Source organism: Labrus bergylta, chromosome 6 (genome assembly GCF_963930695.1).
Source record: "Labrus bergylta chromosome 6, fLabBer1.1, whole genome shotgun sequence".
Classification (NCBI taxonomy): Eukaryota; Metazoa; Chordata; class Actinopteri; order Labriformes; family Labridae; genus Labrus; species Labrus bergylta.
The window spans coordinates 1,239,284-1,259,863 of record NC_089200.1 but is presented as its reverse complement, the minus strand read 5'-3'; the positions used below and the strand labels follow the sequence as shown (position 1 = coordinate 1,259,863).

Here is a 20,580-nt window from a genome sequence, read left to right as displayed (position 1 = left end):
TGTGCATTTATATATCATCCTAAAAAGTTTTCATAACCCTTTTCTTTCTAATTGGTTTGGAGTACCATAGGTGGTTGCCTGGGGCAGAGGGACCGTGAGAGAGTTTTCCTGTCTAGATTGTTTGATGGATAATAAAGAAAGATAGCTGCTTGATGGGTTTTTCGCTCTCACACTCCACAAATAAAATTTTACTATATTACTAAGGTTAAGCATGGACAGAAGTGATTCGTATGAGGCTAATTAACATCATAATTGTATAATTTCTCGTTTGCGAGACTATAGTCTCGCTAGGGGGGACTATGAAGTGTCTGATGTAACCAGGACAGAGGTAATATAAGTTTACAATGGGCGCATCAGGAGGAGTATCTGAAGGAGATTTAGGAGCCCTCTCAGTGGAATGTGTACAATGGGGTCCCTGTATCCAGAGAGTTGCCCAGGGACTTCTGGACAAGAGATTGTATCTGTGACCTGTGTTGTCCTTTGAGTTTATGACATACATATGACATACATATGACTAAGACAGAAACCCCTGCAGTTGTATGAAGAGGGGTGTCCTGAAAACAAACAGATGTGCCTATGTTGTTCTCCTGTGAGGTGTGTCCATAAATACCAGAGTTTCTGTGTGTAAGGGGAGAGATCACTTTTGGCTGTGTCTCTCCCAGGTCGAACCATGGCGAGCCTGGCGATGCTGTAACTTGTTTGTCAATAAAATGATCATTATGTAAGCAAGTCAGTGTCAACGGAGAATTTCTTCATCATCAAACATGTCAACAACAAGGAAATCCACATCAACGCTGTGTGTGTGTTTAGGCTATATGTTTGCTGCAGCTCACAGAGGCAGATTCCTCCTCGTCTTTTTCGGGCTGATGGCTCTTATTGACGATGAAACAATTACACGCCTCACCTCCTCTGTTATGAGTCATCGCAGGCGAAACGAGAGCCGCTCCTGCCGCTGCGCGTCCGCAGAAATCTGCCGCCTGATTGGGCGGAGGAGACTGCCTGCAAACAGCCTGAGGAGAAACTAAATAAATATATAAACACACACACACACACACACACACACACACACACACACACACAAACTGTTCATTCACAGAGGAGCCGGCTGTGGCTATTTTTAGGAGGAGGAGGCGACAGGCAGCACTTGCAAATATTCCCATAGCGCGTCGCTCCACCTTGAATTAACGCAGGATGTCAGCGTAAAGCCGTGCGTAAAGGAGCTGCGTGCGGCGCCGCGGAAAAGAGACGTTTTCCAGCCAGTTTGAGCTCATTTTCTGGAGGAAATTTTCCGCTCTGATCGCCGCAAACGACGCACCAGGGCTCCTGATTCACCTGCACAGACCTTCAGTGGATCAGATCGGACGCGTTACTGTCGCCTTTGAGGATTCAAAAGAAGGATTGTGTCTTTCATTAGCTTTATTTTTATTGTTATAACTGTTTTTTGTTTTTATTGTGTGTGGAGCCGGGACACAGAGCGAGCTGTCTCCCATCAGGTGAAGAGCACAGAGAGAGAGATAGAGAGAGAGCGAGAGAGCATCAGACCCAGCAGAGGTAAGAGACAGACGGACAGAAAACACGGCTGACACAACAGCACCGATTTCAATGAACACACACACACGCAAACACACACATGCGAAGCGTCGATCACACCTGAGCCGGTGCTCCAACGGAGCCAAAATGTCCCTGTAATCCTTTTAAATGCAGCTTCTGATTATTTCTACAGGCTTTAACCTACCTGTTCTAATTTTATTTCACACCTGAAGGCACCACCAGTGTTCCTACAGTCTGCCTCGTTACATTGATCTTAATCTATTTGCGTAATTATCGGTGGCCAATTTCAGCCCCTCCTCCATCTATTTTCTGTGTGGACCCCTCTGTGCCTCATATTATAAAACACCGTGTTTGTATCATGTCCTATGATAATGGAGCAGGTGCAGCGTGTCCTCTCTCTGCGGGGTGCCGAGCCTCTGTCGGCCTCATAATGTCATGTAGTGTCTATGATATATTCAACCTCTCTATAGGGTTGTACCGTGCTCCTATAGAGTCTGGATCTGGTGTTGAGTTAAAAATGAAGCAATGAAGCTCAGATATTGTGTCTTCTGTGTGGTGTCCTGTTAGTGGGATATCTGCAGCATCTGTGTTCATAATGGCAGCATTTGATGTTAAAGTTATCTGAAATCCATTTTCCCTTCTGGTACTGATTGTGTTTAATGGATGAAAATTACATGTACGAGTCAGTTCTGATTGTCTTGATTTAAAAAAAGCAGTACGTCCTGATTGGTCCAAAATGCTGTATGCAGTATGTGTACAGATCTGCAGTTAGCCAGAAAAATACCCGGCTGTCGTAGAGATTTGGAGAATATCTACAGTCTCCATCAGACCAGTCTCCCTCAAGTACTGTTTCCCACAATGCAAAGCGCCAGGTCAGAGGTCGAGATGTATTCCAGTTCTGCATGGGTTACGGCTAAATGCTAACAATTTTGCAGTGTCTCAAGCTCACCTGGCGGTACACACCGAGTCTCATCTTCAGCCGCTGCCATGTTGGAAATTCTGTCTCACCATAACTTTCAGAGAGAGCCAGAGCTGAGGCTGGTTTAAAACCTCTAAACTAACCGTTACACTGCGCCCACCTGTCAATCAGGTCAGCTACACGCTTAACAATGGATAACACGTATCGTTTATAAAATTAAAACAAAGCCGTTTTTTTAAAAATCACTCCCCGTACAGAATGTGCCCGTGATGACAATAACTAATCAGACCTATTTGTTTTTTTGAACCAGGCTGTAAACATGTTAATCTCTGCTGTAAAAACAGCTTTCTCGCCTGGTGTGTGTATGTGACTTCCGGTTTCCTGCAGCCAGCCTCTAGTGGACACTCGATGAACTGCAGGATTTCACACTTTTTCAAGACCGGAGGTTGCCACTTGGTAGAAAATCATCGTGGATAAATCGTCTCCCACTAAAATCTTTCAACTGTAAAATGATGTGTACTGCTGGATACAAGCTAAGCTAACGTGAGTGGCGGTTCTCCAGACTTGCAGCAAAGGTTTTAATATAGAAACAAGCCTAGCGAACATGAGCGGCAAAACGTCTGGATGTTCTGTCTTTACAGAACTGAGGTCCAACACTGCTTACTAAGTGATTGTCTCAGTTTCAAATACAGGTTTTACAATTCTACACAATTCTACAAATCTCTTAGCAGACGCTTTAATCCAAAGCGACGTACATCAGAGAGTAAGAACAACACAAGCATGGATCTAGAAAAAAGGGAACAATGTCAGTAAGAGCAAACGATCAGCTTTGAGTCTGATTGGACACACAGGTGCTGACAGGAAGTGACCAGAGGCAAAGCACAACATTGAGGGCAGTTCTTGAGAGCTCTAATCAGTATAGAAACCATCTTATAAGTCGTCGTTATCAAACAAAAACCATCGTCATTACCATCATCATCATCAATAATATGGAGACCATCATCATTAAGTTAGTAGGTATTCATGAAAGAGCTGGGTCTTTAGCTTTTTCTTAAAGGTGCAGAGGGACTCTGCAGATCGAATGGAGTTTTAAGCCTGGTAAATGATGAAAACTGGAGGCGTCCTTCCGCACAAGCAGAGAACCAAGCTAACGTAAGCAGCAGGTGACTCATGACCTTTATGAGCTGCAACCTGATGTGATTTTCTCTTGGTGTGTGGAAGTGAGGTCCAATAAACGGTCTACACTGGAGACTATAAATGACTGCACATAAGGAGCTCTATGGTGTTTGGATCAGGATGCATGTTGTAAACAGAACCTAACAGCTGATGTAAAGCTACTCCTGCGCTGATTGTAGCTAGCTGTGACAGCCTGTTGAATGGTGATGGCAAACATCAATCAGTACGTTTAGATGCACGGTGAAGCCGAGCTCTGGTTGAAGCTCGACTTGATCATGTGATGGGACTACTGGACTGACGGACTGACTTCGCTACAGTAGGTGGCGATATGTTCCCTTTCAGACAAATACTACTGGACCATCTTCCTGTCGACGTGTTGCGCCCAAGAGGCAACCTCGGTAGTTGAAAAATTATGCTGATGCGGAAAGTTCTGCAGTTCGTTGAGTGTCCACTAGAGGCTGCCTGCATACGATTTAATGAAGGATAAGAGTTATTCATGATAAGGCGTGTAGCTGATCTGATTGACAGGCGGGCGTGGTGTAACATTTGTAGCGAGGATTAACGTCCGCTTCAGCTCCAGCTCAACAACTCATTTTTGTGATTTGAGAGCACATCTGCATGACTAAGGAAGGCTAACACATCAGCACCTGAGTGACACGCCCTCCGCCCTGCTGCCAGGCTCTACCTGCCAATCAAATCATTACCTGAGGCTCACTCACGTCTGAGAGCAGTGAGAATACAATTTACACTTTAATACAGAAAGAGCACGTTTAAAAAATGACCCCAAAGCACGTTTAATCATCTTAAGAATCCAGAGATTTTACTCAACAAGTTGCCTTTTTTTGTCGACATGCTTCATTTTCCCATTCTGTTTGTTCATTTGTCAAAATCTTTTTTAGAAATCGTCGTAAAGAAAAGGACGCAGACTGTTCCCAAGAATCACCAAAAACCTGACAAGTGCTGAATATAAAGCAGGAGCTCTGGAGTGACAGATCTGCAGCAGCCTTTGTTCACTCGAATGCGGAGACGGGCTGTATCGTATCAGAGTAAAAGGCTCAAATATCACTGCTGACACACAGCACAGATTCAGTTCATTTCCACCAGATGGTCTGAAATGAATCACATGCTGTGTCTCATAAAAATCCAGGGATTAGAAATGTCAGTTTAGCACTCCTCACAGCCCGAGGGATCATTTCAGATGCATTTTGTCGTTGTTTATTCCTCGGATGAGTCTCCACTGATGGAGCCATCCACGCTGCACTGAACCCAGCAGGATCTGAAGCTGTGACTCATCTGCTGCTCAGACCTCCAACCTGTCTGCGAGGTCGTCTGCTGAGGCAGCTCCGGCTTCTGTTTGACTTCATTTGACTCGACAGGTGAAGTCTAACAGGAAATGTTCGTTTGCACTCTCTTTTCTTTGTTCAACACGTCGTTTGTGTGGGTTTGATGGCGGCTTTGTGCTGAATCACAAATCGTCTGCAGCTCATTACGGCATGCAGGGGAAATGTTCTGAAATGTCGGATTTCCAGGAAGAAAGAGGAGCTGCTTTGTGAAGTTTCAGGGGAGAAAATATCATAAGAGCTCTGAGGATTTCATAACCGGAAAAACCTGTTGGATATATTTAAAACCCCACATTTCAAATATAGGAAAGGTCTACTCAGTTAGGGGTTATGGGTAAGGGGTTATGGGTAAGGGGGTAGGGATTAGGGGTTCGGGGTCAAAACGCATATGGGTTGAGCTGACCCTGAATTTATGCAGGTTTGAATCCCAACTGTGGCTCCTTTCCCGCATGTCATTCCCCTCTCTCTCTCTCTGATTTCTGACTCTATCCACTGTCCTATTTCTCCCAAAGGTAAATCTTTAAAAAAAAAAAGAAGGCACGCACCGACAGCTCGTCTCAGATTTGTCATCATCGCCAGCGCATTTTTCAACTTTTTATCAGACATTATTCTGCTTTAGTAGGCTACTTATAAAACGAGTGGTGAGCGACAGCGGTGAGAAAATAGTCTTCTCATATCATAACAACGATTTATTTGTCTGCATTCTTCCTCTTCCCGTTTCCTCTTTTTGGAATGATGATTACAGAATACCGCCCCCTGCTGGCATGGAGAGTTATTTCCTCTCACTGCAGAACCTACGTGGTGGTTGGCCGTCGGCTGTAGTCTTTTACGGTGTGTTCTAGTGCAACTTTTTGGTCAAGACATGAGGCGGTGCCCCAGGTGGCCTTCGTCGCTGCTAGTTCTTTGCCGTCTGCTTAGTGTGTCAGGGTCTTTAGCAAAGTGTCCCGGTGTGATCGATTTAATATCACTAAAACAAGTTGCCAATAAACTCCAGAATGTACAGCTTAAAGTCAGGGTTGGTAATTTCCTCCTCTTAAAAATCTTGATTTTGATGTAAATTGTCTTTAGGTCGTGACAGAAATGAATAACTGAATCCATCATCTGTATCAGTTTGTAAGTCTGTAAAAACTTCAACCAATGTCTGCCACGAGGTACCAATCTGATGAACCAATCAGACGCCTCCCTGTCTCCCTGCTCGCTCTCTACCCCATACATGCACGTGCCCACACTCAAAGAATGCGCTTCTGGACCAATAGCGCTCGTGCATGTAAGTGAGGGGGCGTGGCTTCTGAGGGAGCACAGAGGGGCGGGGGTGGATGCAGATGGAGCACTGAGGGAATGCTACTTTCAAGATCATGCTAGTTTTCAAAAATGACCAATCCTGCCTTTAATCTTCATTGTTGATGCACGTAGCCACCATGTTGGATTTTAACTCAGAGCTACGAAAGTTCCTGCGGGATTCAGAATTCCGACTCTCAGACTTGCAATTCAAAATTTCCGACTTCCGAGATGAAATGGAACGCACCCCATATGTATCTCTAGTGAAAGTTCAGTCTGTAAGACTTTATTCTGCACGCTCGTTTTATTGTTTATTCTCATACCGCTTCAAATCGCTCCTCCACGCATGCTCACTCATTGTCTTGTAATCATCAGCTGGTCACATCTATCCAATAGCCCTGCTCCACTCCCTCATCGTTAGCCTATCACATTGCTGCTGGCTTTCTCTTCCACTAGTTTATTCATGCCATCGTTACGAGCGCCCCTCCACCTCGCCGACACCACCAAGCCTCAGATCACAGCATCAGCCACCGCCCGGTCAACCCCAATGTGCCCAGATTACATCATCAGCTAACGCCTCCACCACCAGCGTCTGGACTTAATGGCGGGGTAGATCTTGCTGCCGCTCAGGGCGGACATCTTGGATCACCGTGTAGAGTTCAGGGGCCAAAGATTCTCTGACGATCATTCACTATCACATGATGTAAAATAAACATTTATCTTTGAGTCATTTACTCGTCTCTCCTGATTTAAATACCACTCACCTGGGAATAAAAGGTTGACACCTTGAAAAGATTTGAGCGCCTTGCACTAGACTGTGAAGCTGTTTAAAGTGGCGAGATAATAAGATAGGATTTCACGTAGACTCTTAGTAAGATGTGTGTACGTGAACATTTCTCCCTGGTTTTCATTGGACGCTGATTCTGACATTGTCTTCCTCTCCGATCAAACCTCCAGATGGCGAAAGCAGACCAGCGTTTTGGCCAGCGGGATGGCTCCGACCAGAACTTTGACTACATGTTCAAGCTGCTGATCATCGGGAACAGCAGCGTCGGGAAGACCTCCTTCCTGTTCCGCTACGCCGACGACTCCTTCAGCAACTCCTTCGTCAGCACGGTGGGCATCGACTTCAAGGTGAAGACCGTGTACCGCAACGACAAGAGGATCAAACTGCAGATCTGGGTGAGCATGGACACATGGGCCTTTGTCTTCTGAACAAGTTATTATCTGGGAATGAATATTCTCTAGTCCTGCAGTAGATCATTTCAGATATTCAGATTTTTACTTCTTATGGACAGAAAATTTAAATGGTTAATGGGACGGCTGTGGCTCAAGTTGTAGAGTCGGTCATCTCTCAACTGGAAGGTCGAGGGTTCGATCCCCAGCTCCTGCAGCCAACATGTTGATGTGTCCTTGGGCAAGACACTTAACCCCCTAGTTGCTCTAGCAGTGTATGCATATGTATGAATGGATGAGTTAATACTGATGGACTCTTTACTCAGCAGCCTCTACCATCAGTGTGTGAATGGATGAGTTAATACTGATGGACTCTTTACTCAGCAGCCTCTACCATCAGTGTGTGAATGTGTATGAATGGATGAGTTAATACTGATGGACTCTTTACTCAGCAGCCTCTACCATCAGTGTGTGAATGTGTATGAATGGATGAGTTAATACTGATGGACTCTTTACTCAGCAGCCTCTACCATCAGTGTGTGAATGTGTATGAATGGATGAGTTAATGCTGATGGACTCTTTACTCAGCAGCCTCTACCATCAGTGTGTGAATGGATGAGTTAATACTGATGGACTCTTTACTCAGTGGCCTCTACCATCAGTGTGTGAATGGATGAGTTAATACTGATGGACTCTTTACTCAGCAGCCTCTACCATCAGTGTGTGAATGTGTATGAATGGATGAGTTAATACTGATGGACTCTTTACTCAGCAGCTTCTACCATCAGTGTATGAATGGATGAGTTAATACTGATGGTCTCTTTACTCAGCGGCCTCTACCATCAGTGTGTGAATGTGTATGAATGGATGAGTTAATGCTGATGGACTCTTTACTCAGCAGCTTCTACCATCAGTGTGTGAATGTGTATGAATGGATGAGTTAATACTGATGGACTCTTTACTCAGCAGCTTCTACCATCAGTGTATGAATGGATGAGTTAATACTGATGGTCTCTTTACTCAGCGGCCTCTACCATCAGTGTATGAATGGATGAGTTAATACTGATGTCGACAAAAGGGTTAACACGTTTTGAGCTGACGTCGTTGTTGTGTAAGTAGGGAACAAGGTACTGTGTGTTTAAATATATGAAATGTTTCTGTCAGTCACATTTAGTGTATTTAAACACAGTAACAGATCAGTGTGCTGCAGGGTAACATGATGTTCTGCTCTCAGTCTACAACAGGCTGCTGGAGAAAACACACACACACACACACACACACACACACACACACACACACACACATAAACACATAAACACACACTTCTGCTGCTACAGCTTGTATCATCAGTGGTGATGTTGTTGCCATGGCAGCAGCTCTTCACGCTCACTCACTCTCTCACTGACACAAACACACACATGCACACTAACACACACAACACACACACTAACAGTTCTGTCTTCAGTGACAATTAAAGAGACCTCTTGGGGCGAAGAGGTTGAGGGGGGGGGGCCTCGGGGGGGAGGCCTGGGGGGGAGGAGTGTGTGTGTGTGTGTGTGTGTGTGTGTGTGTGTGTGTGTGAGGATGGGGGGGAGCAGTGTCATGAAAAGAGCTAATAAGAGCTGACTGAAACTAAAAGCACAACGATGATGAAAATTGACGCAGCACGCACGTAAACATTACAAGCAGAATTTTAGTTTGCTTAAATTAATAATATTCTCGTGGTTTAGCTTAGCCTCATGGGAGTTGTAGTTTTTGAACACTATAGCAAACAATTTGGGGTTAATTGGTGAATTATTCTGATTTATTTTGTTGAGATAAACAGTAAACAATGATACAGAACTATTCATGAGAGAAACACTGTACCAGGCTGTGTACACCTGATGTCAACATGCATCCTGGATCTGATTAACATTAGTGTAGAAGCTCCGTTCACACCTGGAATTAAAACCTGTCTCTGTATACAACACAGCTCCGGAAAGCAGTTTGCTTCATTTCTTTATTAGTCTCTGTAAGGATCCTCTCTGTAATATCAGACTCTAGCTCTGTCACCTAGTGTTTAAATTGGGTACTGCAGTCTAAATTCTAAACATCATAGAGAGCTGTCCCCCCCCCCCCTCTCTAGAGTGGATGCTCACTCAGGTCACCATGTGGTGGACTCTGAAGCTTCAGTGTTTATCCAGCTCTGCATGGGTCTGTAAACCTTTCTGTGTTCTAACCTCTCTCCATTTTTCAAAAGCATCTCCAATATTGATCCTAGTTTGAGCACGTTTCTGCTCGTGGAGCTTATTAGAAACATGCAGAGGCTTTTTAGGTCGGGTACAATCACTTCTATCTGAACCACTTCTCTTGACCGCTTCCATCGCTGCAACACCTGTTGACCTGATAACTGCTCTCATATCTGGCAAACAGAGGGGCGTCCAAAACGGGCCGTGTCGGGGGGCCTTAAAACTGCCTACCTTCTCTGGTCCAAACAAATCCAGAGCATTCAGGAGCATTCAAAGTTAGAAAGAGGACATACTGGCTGCTGCATTGTTGTCAGAGAAGCCAGCACTTCAAAGGTCTCTCTCTGCAGGGATCCTTTTTGTATTGTTGACCCATACTTAGAATAACAATCAGAGTCCGTCATGGACAACAATGACTTTATGAAGAAAACTTAAACACATCAATTTGTCTTGAAGCGATTATGTTGCAGACATTACAGCCTGTTTCACAGCTGCTGGCTGACGCCGTCTACTGCAGCAGATCTAAAACTTATCAGCAGTGAGACCTCCACATGCATAAACAAATAAAAACCTAGTTTGTGACCTCGTTTTAAACCCCTTTGAGGTGACCTGGAAACCTCGTTTAATCAGCTATTCCAAAAGTCGGACTTCACCGATGTTTGTGTGTCTGAACGGGAGCAAATCTCCTCGGCAGGTTCAACATGTGATGGAAAGACTGAAGCCGAGAAAGTGGGCGCTGAGAAACGCTTAAATGGCAGTGATGTCTTCCTCTGCAGAAATCAAACACTCATTTTTCTCTTTCATTCCTCTAAACTGAGGAATCAGTCATCGCCCGAGGCGCCGCTTATCCCGCTCGATGATTAAATGTGGCCGCTGCATACGCACGCTAAATCACGCCCCACATCAAATCTCTATTAACTTGATGGGAACGAGCGCTCAGGAGAGAAAGAGGAATCCAGAGATTGTTGAACATGTGCCGAGGAAGAGATGCACAAAAGCTCTAAATTTAGCCGCACCCAGACCAGCTGTGGTGGTGTGAAGGAGAGGATGACATGGTGGAGGACGGCGGCTGAACGATGTGGGAGATGTTGTGTACGGATGTGAGCGTCACATTGAGGCTCAGCTGGCTCGTGGCAGACGAGCGGCGGTCTGAGCCGGCCGGCCTCGGATCGATCAGGGCTTCAGATAAGACGGTTAAGAGTCTTAGAGGAGATGAGGCTGAAATGAGTCCGGCTGTTTTAGTCACAGTGAGATTAAAGAGCGAGATGTTCACTCTGACAAGGTGTTGATAACGGATGAGCTGTGAGGTTTTTATTTTCCACATCATCGAGTGCACACCCAGAGACCCGAGCGTCGGCACATTTATCCGCCTAAAGACATGACCTCCTCTTTCACAAACAGAATAAAAAGCACATTTTAATGAACGTTAAAATGCTCCTGATGTTTACTTTGAACAAAATCAAAGACGTCTTTATTTTGTCTCTGTTAGAATATCAATTTTGGAATTAGATATTGTTTTAGCATTTAACAAAACGATCCTTTCTTTTATCTTTAAGAAGAGAAAGAGAATCAGGGTCGCCTGCAGCCTAGCGGTTAGTGTGCACGCCCCCTGTAGGTATCCACTGAATGAAGCCGTAGCTTGACGCTCCTAAAACTCCTCTCTTACATAATTTTCATCCAAAAAATCCACAGGAAGTTTAAATGTTTACTTAAACAAAAATAAACAAAAAACAGATTAAACAGGTTAATCCAAAACTATACAAAAAGAGAGAGGTGAGGAGAGAGAGGTCAAAAGACTGTGTGGTTCCACTCTCTACTAGTCTCCACTTAACCCAATTGAGTCCACAAACCCCCCCCCCCCCCCTCCCAGATCCAATGAGCAAAAATGATTACATGCATCCATACATTTAACATGATGAGCAATAAGGCTCGTACACCCGATGTACAGAGGCTTTAATCCGACCTGTGGCTCCTTTCCCGCATGTCGTTCCCTGCTCTCTTTCTCTCCATGATTTCCAACTCTTTCCACTGTCTTGTCTCTTAAAAAAAGGCACCGAAAGCCCAAAAGAGGAGAATTAGGCAGAATTTCTGGACGGCCAATCACGTCATGATCAGCTGCTCTCAACAGAGTGAGGGTGAATTTCTGCCGTGTTTGAAACGGACTGCACACACTCGCACAGTGAGAGCAGAGCCACAAGCAGATTCCCAAACTTCAGAGTTTTTAAAAATCTGATTTTGACATCAAAAACTGACAGACAGCATTGGAAATCACCATGGCAACAACAGACATGCCTGTCTAATCTGTCTTCCCCACTCCGATCATGAAAGAAACGTTAGCAGGAAATAACTGCAGATTCCAGCTGAATATTTGTTATGTGGCCCGCGGTCACACTACACAGGACTAACCGTGCCTAAGCATGATTACCTCTTGTACATAACGTCGTAATACAACACATGCACGCTTTATGTTATGAAGCGTGCTCAGTTTACAAACAGGCTGACTAGAGAGAGAGAGAGAGAGAGAGAGAGAGAGATGGAGAGAGAGAGAGAGAGAGAGAGAGAGATGGAGAGAGAGGGAGAGAGATGGAGAGAGAGGGAGAGAGAGATGGAGAGAGAGGGAGAGAGAGGGAGAGAGAGAGGGAGAGCGTTGACGTGTGCTTGGGCACGGTACGGATGGCCAGTGTGACCGCGCCCTCAAAGAGGAAACTTTATTAACCTCTTGGTTCGGTGGATTCCTGCACGAACACCTCTGTTCTTCTTTTTGTTTTGGGACTGTAGCAACGCCGTCTCTTTGGATTTTAAAATGTGGCTTCCAATAAAAGAAAAAAGAAAATATGAAATCTCTCCTGCAGTGTTTTCAAATCCATGAACTGTTCGTCAGACTCGACTTCCTGGATCGTCATTTATCATCTCAGCCCTGTTTGACACTTTGATGCTTCATAAAAGAAAAGCAACAGCAGGTGAAGCTGTTTGAATCCGCAGCTTCAAACTTGACGATGACACGAGCTGTAAGATCTAAAAATGAACAAACAGCAGCGGGCTGATGGATGAGGATCTGTGCTGAAAGGTGAGAAAGTGAAGATGAGCTGCTGAGAGGTTCAACACGTCGCTGTGTGTGAGTGCGAGGTGAGAACACGTGTGCACAGCTGAGTGTGCACGGGGTACAGTGTCCTACAGTCTGTAACTGAATAAATCAGGTGTGTGATTGTGGCTGTCTGTTTTTAATTCCAGGACACCGCGGGGCAGGAGCGTTACCGCACCATCACCACCGCCTACTACCGCGGCGCCATGGGCTTCATTCTCATGTACGACATCACCAACGAGGAGTCCTACAACGCCGTCCAGGACTGGTAACGAGCTCAGAATCAAAATCTGTATTTTCTGTCTGAATCTGTCTGAAATTAAGAGACCTTTGAAATGTGCTTCCAGGGCCACTCAGATTAAGACGTACTCGTGGGACAACGCCCAGGTGATCATGGTGGGCAACAAGTGCGACATGGACGAGGAGCGAGTCGTTCCTCCGGAGAAAGGGAAGCATCTCGCCGACCAGTTAGGTGAGGCGTTACTGTGAGAGTGCTGCTTAATACTGATAAAAGTATTGTGTGCTCACATGAAACTCTACAAGATATCTCCAGCTCTATGGCCGCCTCTGTTGCTTTGTCCACCAATTCCACCTCAGGAGACCCCCCTGGGACCCCCTCCCATCAGACAGGGATAGTATCCTGCTGTGGGGTGCATGTGTGAACAACCAGATCAGGAGGATTTCAGGGGAAGCCCTCCTGAAAATATCTAGAAATATTCAGGAGTGCATGTGTGAAAATGCTTCCGGCTCTTAAACGGGACCATCACCCACGGGGGGTTCCACATTAGGGAACCAAATGTACTGTACTTGGGTACCATGCCAGAGTTCGCTTTTTAGGTAGTCTCGGTTCATGATTCACGTGTACTCGAGTATGGTCGGCGGGAGATGTTAACACAACCGCGCTCAAACAAGGAAGTGGACCACTATATGACATCATTCTAAACAGCTGCAGTTGCTTAATGTGATTTTTCACACTTAAATGTAGAAATCAAGTATCTCCTCTGAAAATAACTCTGTGAGTCATGACTGTCTACAATGGGTGTAACACCCGAGTCCCACTGTCTGTGATGTTTTCAGAGTTTTCAGAGTCCTATCTTCACTTTGTTTACATCGCCAGGACGGCCGGCTGACTCCTCCCCTCGTGTATAAAAGTTGTTTAATTGAGGGACTAGAGAAAAGAAGAATAACATACTGTACTCACTGCTTAACTGTGTTTCTAGATCACGCTCATTTCAGGTAAATTTACATGCAGTGTGAAGATACCAGCAGAATAAAGATCGCTAGCATTAGCATGCTAACACAACAATGCAGCGCGAGTTGTTTTGGTTTCATGCTGGTGCTCAAGGGCGACATCTGCTGGATCAAAACATCACATATAAAGCCTTTAAAAACCCTCATATCCACACAGCACAGCCCGTTTCCTCCTCTGAGCTGCATGGATGATGTGGAAGTAGGAAGACATCCTTAGTTAGCAGGATGGACTCTGAGAATGGTTGCCATGGTTACTTCTCCTTCTTTCTGCTTTTTGGTGGATTTGCAAACCAACTATGTGCCCCCTGCAGTATCGCGCTGTGTACATGCAGAAGTGTACTCGGGGACGGAAGGATGTTACTAATATGAACGCAGACCAGCGGGGGAGGGGGAGCAATCGTGCCTGATGTGAAAACGGCCTACATGAATATCACGCTGTGTAGAAGGTGACTTGAAAGTAGAGATCGAGACCAATCCGCTCACTAGGAAAATGTTTAGTGAAGGAGAAATCAGCTGAGAAGTACGACTTCTTGGGGCGCTGGTGGAGCAGTGGGTGGTGCGCACGCCCCATGTATGGAGGCTGTGGTCCTCCAGGTGGGCGGCCTGGGTTTGAATCCGGCCTGTGGCTCCTTTCCCGCATGTCACTCCCCACTCTCTCTCTCCCTGATTCCGTTTCTATCCACTGTCCTATCTCTACAATAAAGGCACAAAAAGCCAAAAAAATTATCTTTAAATAAAAAGTACGATTACAGACTAACGCCGCTTGCTGGCATGGAGATTTATTTCCTCTCATGCAAGCGCAGGAAGTATGACTGTGATGGTTGGCCATCAGCTGTAGTCTTTGCGGTGTGTTCAAGTGCAACTCTTTAGGGTGGTAAGGCGACGTGAGGCGACCACACAGTCGGTCTTTGTTGCCACTAGTCCTTTGCTGTCTGCTTGGTGTGTCAGGACCTTTACAGCTGAACTTGTGTGAACCGGTTACTCACACAGAGATCATGACTCCCCCCCCCCAGAGGTGTGTGTGCACAGTGACACAGAAGTACTGTAATTGTGTTACCTGTTGCTCCAGGGTGAAGGCGAGTGAGGCGTCCAAGTTAAAACTGTACAATACTGGTTTTAGCTCTGCTGCTGGGAGCTGTTTCCTCTGTGTCTTTAAGAAATGTAAACGCTGCAGGCTGCATGAAATACACGACCTCGCTCCTGCAGAAAGTTTCACTCTGTTACGAACCAGGTCAATAAACGAGTGATTTACATAAAGTGAGTGGATTCATGTGGAAGGGATAACATTTCCTTTTGACCATGATCAATGTAGTTTAAGTGTTTTGAACAGGATTTTGACCACATTCAAAGGACAGCGTGGGATCCAGGATCGAGTCAGGTGTTTGTGAAGAGGGAAGAAGAGTTGAAATACAGCAAACAGATTTAACCACGCCTGACTTAATCCTGAGCTTAAAGAGAGTGCTGGCAGAGTTTAGGACAAACGTTTCCAAACTTAAGCCCCCTGATCGAGTCTAGACCCTAGAGGAAGTGGTGGTTACCCCCTCTAATGGAGTCTAGACCCTGGTGGTGGTGGTGGTGGTGAGACCCCCTGATGGATACTAGACCACTGTGGTGTTGATACCCCCTAATGGAGTCTAGACCCGAGTGGAGGTGGTGGTTTCCCTACTCTAATGGAGTCTAGACCCTGGTGGTGGTGGTGATACCCCTAATGGAGTCTAGACCCGAGTGGTGGTGGTGGTGATGGTGGTTACCCCCTCTAATGGAGTCTAGACCCTGGTGGTGGTGGTGATACCCCTGATGGAATCTAGACCCTGGTGGTGGTGGTGAGACCCCTGTTGGAGTCTAGACCCTGGTGGTGGTGTTGATACCCCCTGATCGAGTCTAGACCCTGGTGGTGGTGGTGATACCCCTGATGGAGTCTAGACCCTGGTGGTGGTGGTGAGACCCCTGTTGGAGTCTAGACCCTGGTGGTGGTGTTGATACCCCCTGATCGAGTCTAGACCCTGGTGGTGGTGGTGATACCCCTGATGGAATCTAGACCCTGGTGGTGGTGGTGAGACCCCTGTTGGAGTCTAGACCCTGGTGGTGGTGTTGATACCCCTGATGGAGTCTAGACCCTGGTGGTGGTGGTGATACCCCTGATAGAGCCTAGACTCTGTTGGTGGTGGTGATACCCCTGATGGAGTCTAGACCCTGGTGGTGGTGGTGATACCCCTGATAGAGCCTAGACTCTGTTGGTGGTGGTGATACCCCTGATGGAGTCTAGACCCTGGTGGTGGTGGTGATACCCCTGATGGAGTCTAGACCCTGGTGGTGGTCCTGGTAGAAAGATGCAGGGTGTGATGAGGAGTGGGTTTCTGAGGCTGTATCTGAACTCTTCTGAGCTGGAATCCGGCTCAGAGTGAGAGATTTGAGATGTGTCAGTCGTGATGTTCTGCTGTCAACAGGTAGCAGACCTTTGAACGCCAGCTGTGACCAATCAGAATCGTGTATTGATCACAGCTGTGTAATAATCCACTTTAAAAGTCCTCCTGTTTCCTCCTGCAGGCTTCGAGTACTACGAGGCGAGCGCCAAGGAGAACATCAACGTGCGGCAGGTGTTCGAGCGCCTGGTGGACATCATCTGTGTGAAGATGTCAGAGCGCGTGGACGTGGAGGCACCGGTGGCTCCCAGCACCAAGACCACCAGACTGACCGACAAGCCCGCCCAGCTACCTCAGAAGTGCTGCTGATCGCCCGCCGCTGCCGTCCACTCGTCTGCTCCGAGAAGCCCTCAAGAAAAAGAAAAAAAACAGAAAAAAATATTGTAACATTCCTCAACACACTGTCTCTGCTTTGGTCCATGTGTGAGAGCGGTCAATAATTACTGCGATTTTAACACTTTCATCACCTCCTCCGTCCCAAAGTATCCAAGATTTGCCCTTACGCATATGAAGAAGCAGAAGTGGCAGCGTACTCCGGACAAAATTTAATTTGAGGTGTTCACAGAGGTTGTAGACCCACCACTGGGTTCATCACTTTTAGAACGTTAAACAAAAGCAGCACAGAAGAGTTTATCAGAAATCATTGTTGTCCTGGTAACAGATCAAAACCTCCAGAGAAAAGACGGGAAGGTTTGATCAGTCCCTGAAGCTTTATTTGTGTTTTCTAAGCGACCCCCGAACACACACATCTGAGCACAAGTAGTCAGCTTGAGGAGACTTACGATGGACGGAGGGATAAAGGAGAGTCTCTACCTTAAGTGTTGATCAGCTAAATTAATGCTCGTCATCTTTTTAGTGCTGCTAAAATAGTCGACCTTGCAGTAATTTGGGTTTTAGTCCATAAAATAGTCTTTGTCTTGGTTGGTTTGTCTGTTGCAGAAAAGACCTGAAACTTCCTCCAGAAGCTAAACCTTGTCTGTTGTCTGAGTGTCAGTTAAAGACTGTTTAAAAGAATCTTGTTTGGGACATCCCTTCAAGAAAGTTGTTTAAAACCCACGGCCTGATTCACTCAGAAAAGGATTACGGTCGCTTAAAGTTCCAAAAATGATGCATCATTTGCTCCCTCTACTTGCTATCTGATAGGTCTTATTCACAAAGGATAACACTCTAATGATATTCAATTAGTGGTCATGATCCGTGCAGTTTGTTTTTGTTTAGCGTTTGCATGTGGAGAGAAGCTTTCTGCACTCTCACAGTGACTGAGCTCAGTTCACATAGACATATGTCTTGTACTTGTTATCAAGAGGACACACTCTTAACTTGTGAGAGTTTCACCATTTAAACCAAAGCTTCCTCCCTGACTGGAACAGAAGAGGACAGCTCATAGACAACAACAACAACAACAACAACAACAACGTCATGGTAACAGCTCCAACCCCGGACTAATTTAACCCCTGCTAATATAAAAAAAATAGCCATGTCAAAGTTATAAGTACATAGCTTCATTTACAGAGCTTTTATTTTGAAGTTATACAGAGGAGTAATTGTTTTCCAGAAAGTTTGAGCGTCACATCTCTTATAAATACTGCAGCGCAGTTACCGCCAACTCTCGGCAGACGCTAATTTTGTCACTGTAAGTGTGCGTGGCTGTTAGCGCCGATGTTTGTGAATTAGACGCTTTTTGCAATGAGGAAGATTTACACAGAAATGAGCCAATTTGTCCCCTCACTGCATAATGCCTCATTTAAGTACGTACAAACAGCTCTGCAGCGCAGTTTGGGGAGCATTTAACCCTTCGCGTGCTTTTTGTGTTTTGGCCTTTTTGACTCGCTTGTAGAACGTCAGCGGGCGCAAAAGCTGCGTAATCCTCTTGTGAATCAGGCTGTTGGTGTAAACAGAGTCAGGAAGTTGCTGTTTTGTCTGCTTACTTTACAACAGGTGATGTGACTGTTTTGAGGTACCCAAGTGTGTTGTCTCATTTCCCAGGATGCAGTTGGAAAACATCAGCCTCTGGTTTTATGGCAGCGTTGATCCTGCCGGTGAAAGTCAGAGAAGCCAAACAGTGGCTGTTTACAAGTTGTTCAGTGTAAATCTGGTCAGCCTGCACACACTGCCCCAATCAAATGCAAACTGCAGCCTCCCATTTTGTGTTTTGCAAGCTAACAAATCAGCCGCATTTGGATTTTTGCTCGGAGTGTGCCGCTTAAAAGAGCTGGAAGCAGGGTCCACGGTTAAGCACAAAACTGCCTTCCCTCTCCAAGTGTAGCACAACGAGACACTTAACCACACCACAGCTGCTCATGTTCACAAGTTTACAGCTCGAGTCATCTGCCAAAAACATCACGTAGGCTGCTTGTCAGATCCAGAGACAGTAGTGAGTCCACTTCAGTTCAGTCTGACTACAGTTAAACAACTGAACGCTTTAGGGCTACACCACCAACGCACAACTCTGCAGGGCTGCAGCAGGAATCATTCAACTTCACAGGAGCGAGTCCTACACTGATAAAACCGATTTGATATTAAAGTTGAGTGCTTCTCTGTCAGGTTTTAGACAATGTAAAGTTCAACAGACAGTTCTTCAGAGGTGTCATTTCAGACAAATCAACGTAGAGTTCACACTGGACCATCCAAACAGAACTTGAGCTTCAGGGAGTTCCCCGCCCAGAAACGTCCCGAGTCAACCAGAACAAAGCAGAACAGTAAAATCCAGTCAGAGGACAGAGTCTCTGCAGACACAGTCACCACCACACATGTATGGAGGCCCAGAAGGGACAATGAAGCAGCTTCACTTTAGGAGAAGACTGTATTTTATTTTGAAGGGAAAAGCTGCTGACTCTGTCTTTAAGAGAAAGAAAATGAACATTATAAAACCCCAAATCAAGCTGCTTTTAAATCCTAAAGAAAACATCTGAACTGCCAGAGACTCGACCCCGGCCCGCTGCTGCAGCCCTGCGTCATGGTGGTGAACAGCTCGCACACCAACACCACACTGAGGCTGTTTTATACACACACACACACACACACACACACACACACACACACACACACACACACACACACACACCTGTGAGCAGAGCTGCTGAGTGAAGAGCACACGGTGTCCCTCCTTCCCCTTGAGCAGGTGTATTCCCCTTGCCGTCATGTTTGCAGTGTTTCCTACATGAATGTGTGTTTGACTGTGTGTGTGTGTGTGTGTGTGTGTGTGTTTGAGTGTGTGTGTGTGTGTTTGAGTGTGTGTGTGTGTGTGTGAGTTCTCTTGTTGCATATGGTTATCATGATATTTATCGCGTGTTCAGTTGTGAGGGTTTTAGTGTTTGTGTGCAGTATCTTTGACAGAAGTGTGAAACTTTGATAATGTCAAGTCAGCTGAGATACAGTGTGTGTGTATGTGTGTGTGTATGTGTGTGTGTGTGTGTGTGTGTGTGTGTGTGTGTGTGTGTGTGTGTGTGTGTGAAAGACTTCAAGAAAAAGGGAAGACAAGGAGAAAAATATTTGTGCATTTACTATTAAATATTAGAATATTTAAAAACAATCCTGCCAAATTGTTATATCGCTACGACGGCGCACGTTTCTGTGTGTGACTCCCCACCATGTGTCTTCAGATTGAGTAAAAAAAAAAACGTACAATAATATCGACATCGTGTTCATATGATTATTTTTTACGTGAATTTGTAAATGATAGAGGTAGAAACTATAATGGTGTTGAGTATGAATTTATTTTTCTGCTGTGTAAACCAATAGAGAGTTTATGTAAACTTGTCGTCTTGAAGTTCACTCCTGTTCGGGGGAGAAGCACAAAGTGATTGTACAAAAAATATTGTGAATGTTTGTATATTATAGATGCAATTTAGTATAATAAAAATAATCTTGAACCATAAAAAGAGACTTCTGTCTTTGATGGGAATTGTCTGACACTCAGGGACGGATTATAATGACCATGAGGCAAAATCGCCATGAACCTGCAGAATTCAAATATACTCACACAGTGTTTTTAATCCCTCAACAGAGTTTAGTTTCACAATCACACAGCATGTATTCCTTTCTTTAAATTATGTTATTTATTGTTTAATTATGCTATAATAAAATGGTTTGTAGTTCCAGTTAGCGCGTAGAAACAGCTGTTTGCAGCTTGCTCTCTCTCTCTAAGGCCAAAAATCTT

The 20,580-nt window shown here is 45.4% G+C and overlaps 1 protein-coding gene across 2 annotated transcripts; it reads left to right on the top strand.

Moving 5' to 3' along the window:
- Positions 1-1,071: 1,071 nt before the first annotated feature.
- rab3b (RAB3B, member RAS oncogene family) lies at positions 1,072-19,868 on the top strand. 2 transcript variants are annotated; one of them, XM_020658873.3, is made up of 5 exons: positions 1,072-1,551; positions 7,222-7,446; positions 12,897-13,015; positions 13,095-13,219; positions 16,546-19,868. In XM_020658873.3, exons 2-5 carry the CDS (start codon positions 7,222-7,224, stop codon positions 16,728-16,730), a joined length of 654 nt encoding a protein of 217 aa, XP_020514529.1. In that variant the 5' UTR covers positions 1,072-1,551; the 3' UTR covers positions 16,731-19,868. The 2 variants fall into 2 exon arrangements, with proteins under 2 accessions (XP_020514529.1, XP_065812476.1); XM_065956404.1 differs by lacking the exon at positions 1,072-1,551 and adding an exon at positions 4,830-5,022.
- Positions 19,869-20,580: the final 712 nt, after the last annotated feature.

Bases quoted from the DNA above. Each gene is read 5' to 3' on its own strand.
- rab3b (XM_020658873.3), top strand. From the start codon at position 7,222: ATGGCGAAAGCAGACCAGCGTTTTGGCCAGCGGGATGGCTCCGACCAG. The intron at 7,447-12,896 runs GTGAGCATGGAC...TTTTAATTCCAG, and splicing joins GGATCAAACTGCAGATCTGG to GACACCGCGGGGCAGGAGCG. The intron at 13,016-13,094 runs GTAACGAGCTCA...ATGTGCTTCCAG, and splicing joins TACAACGCCGTCCAGGACTG to GGCCACTCAGATTAAGACGT.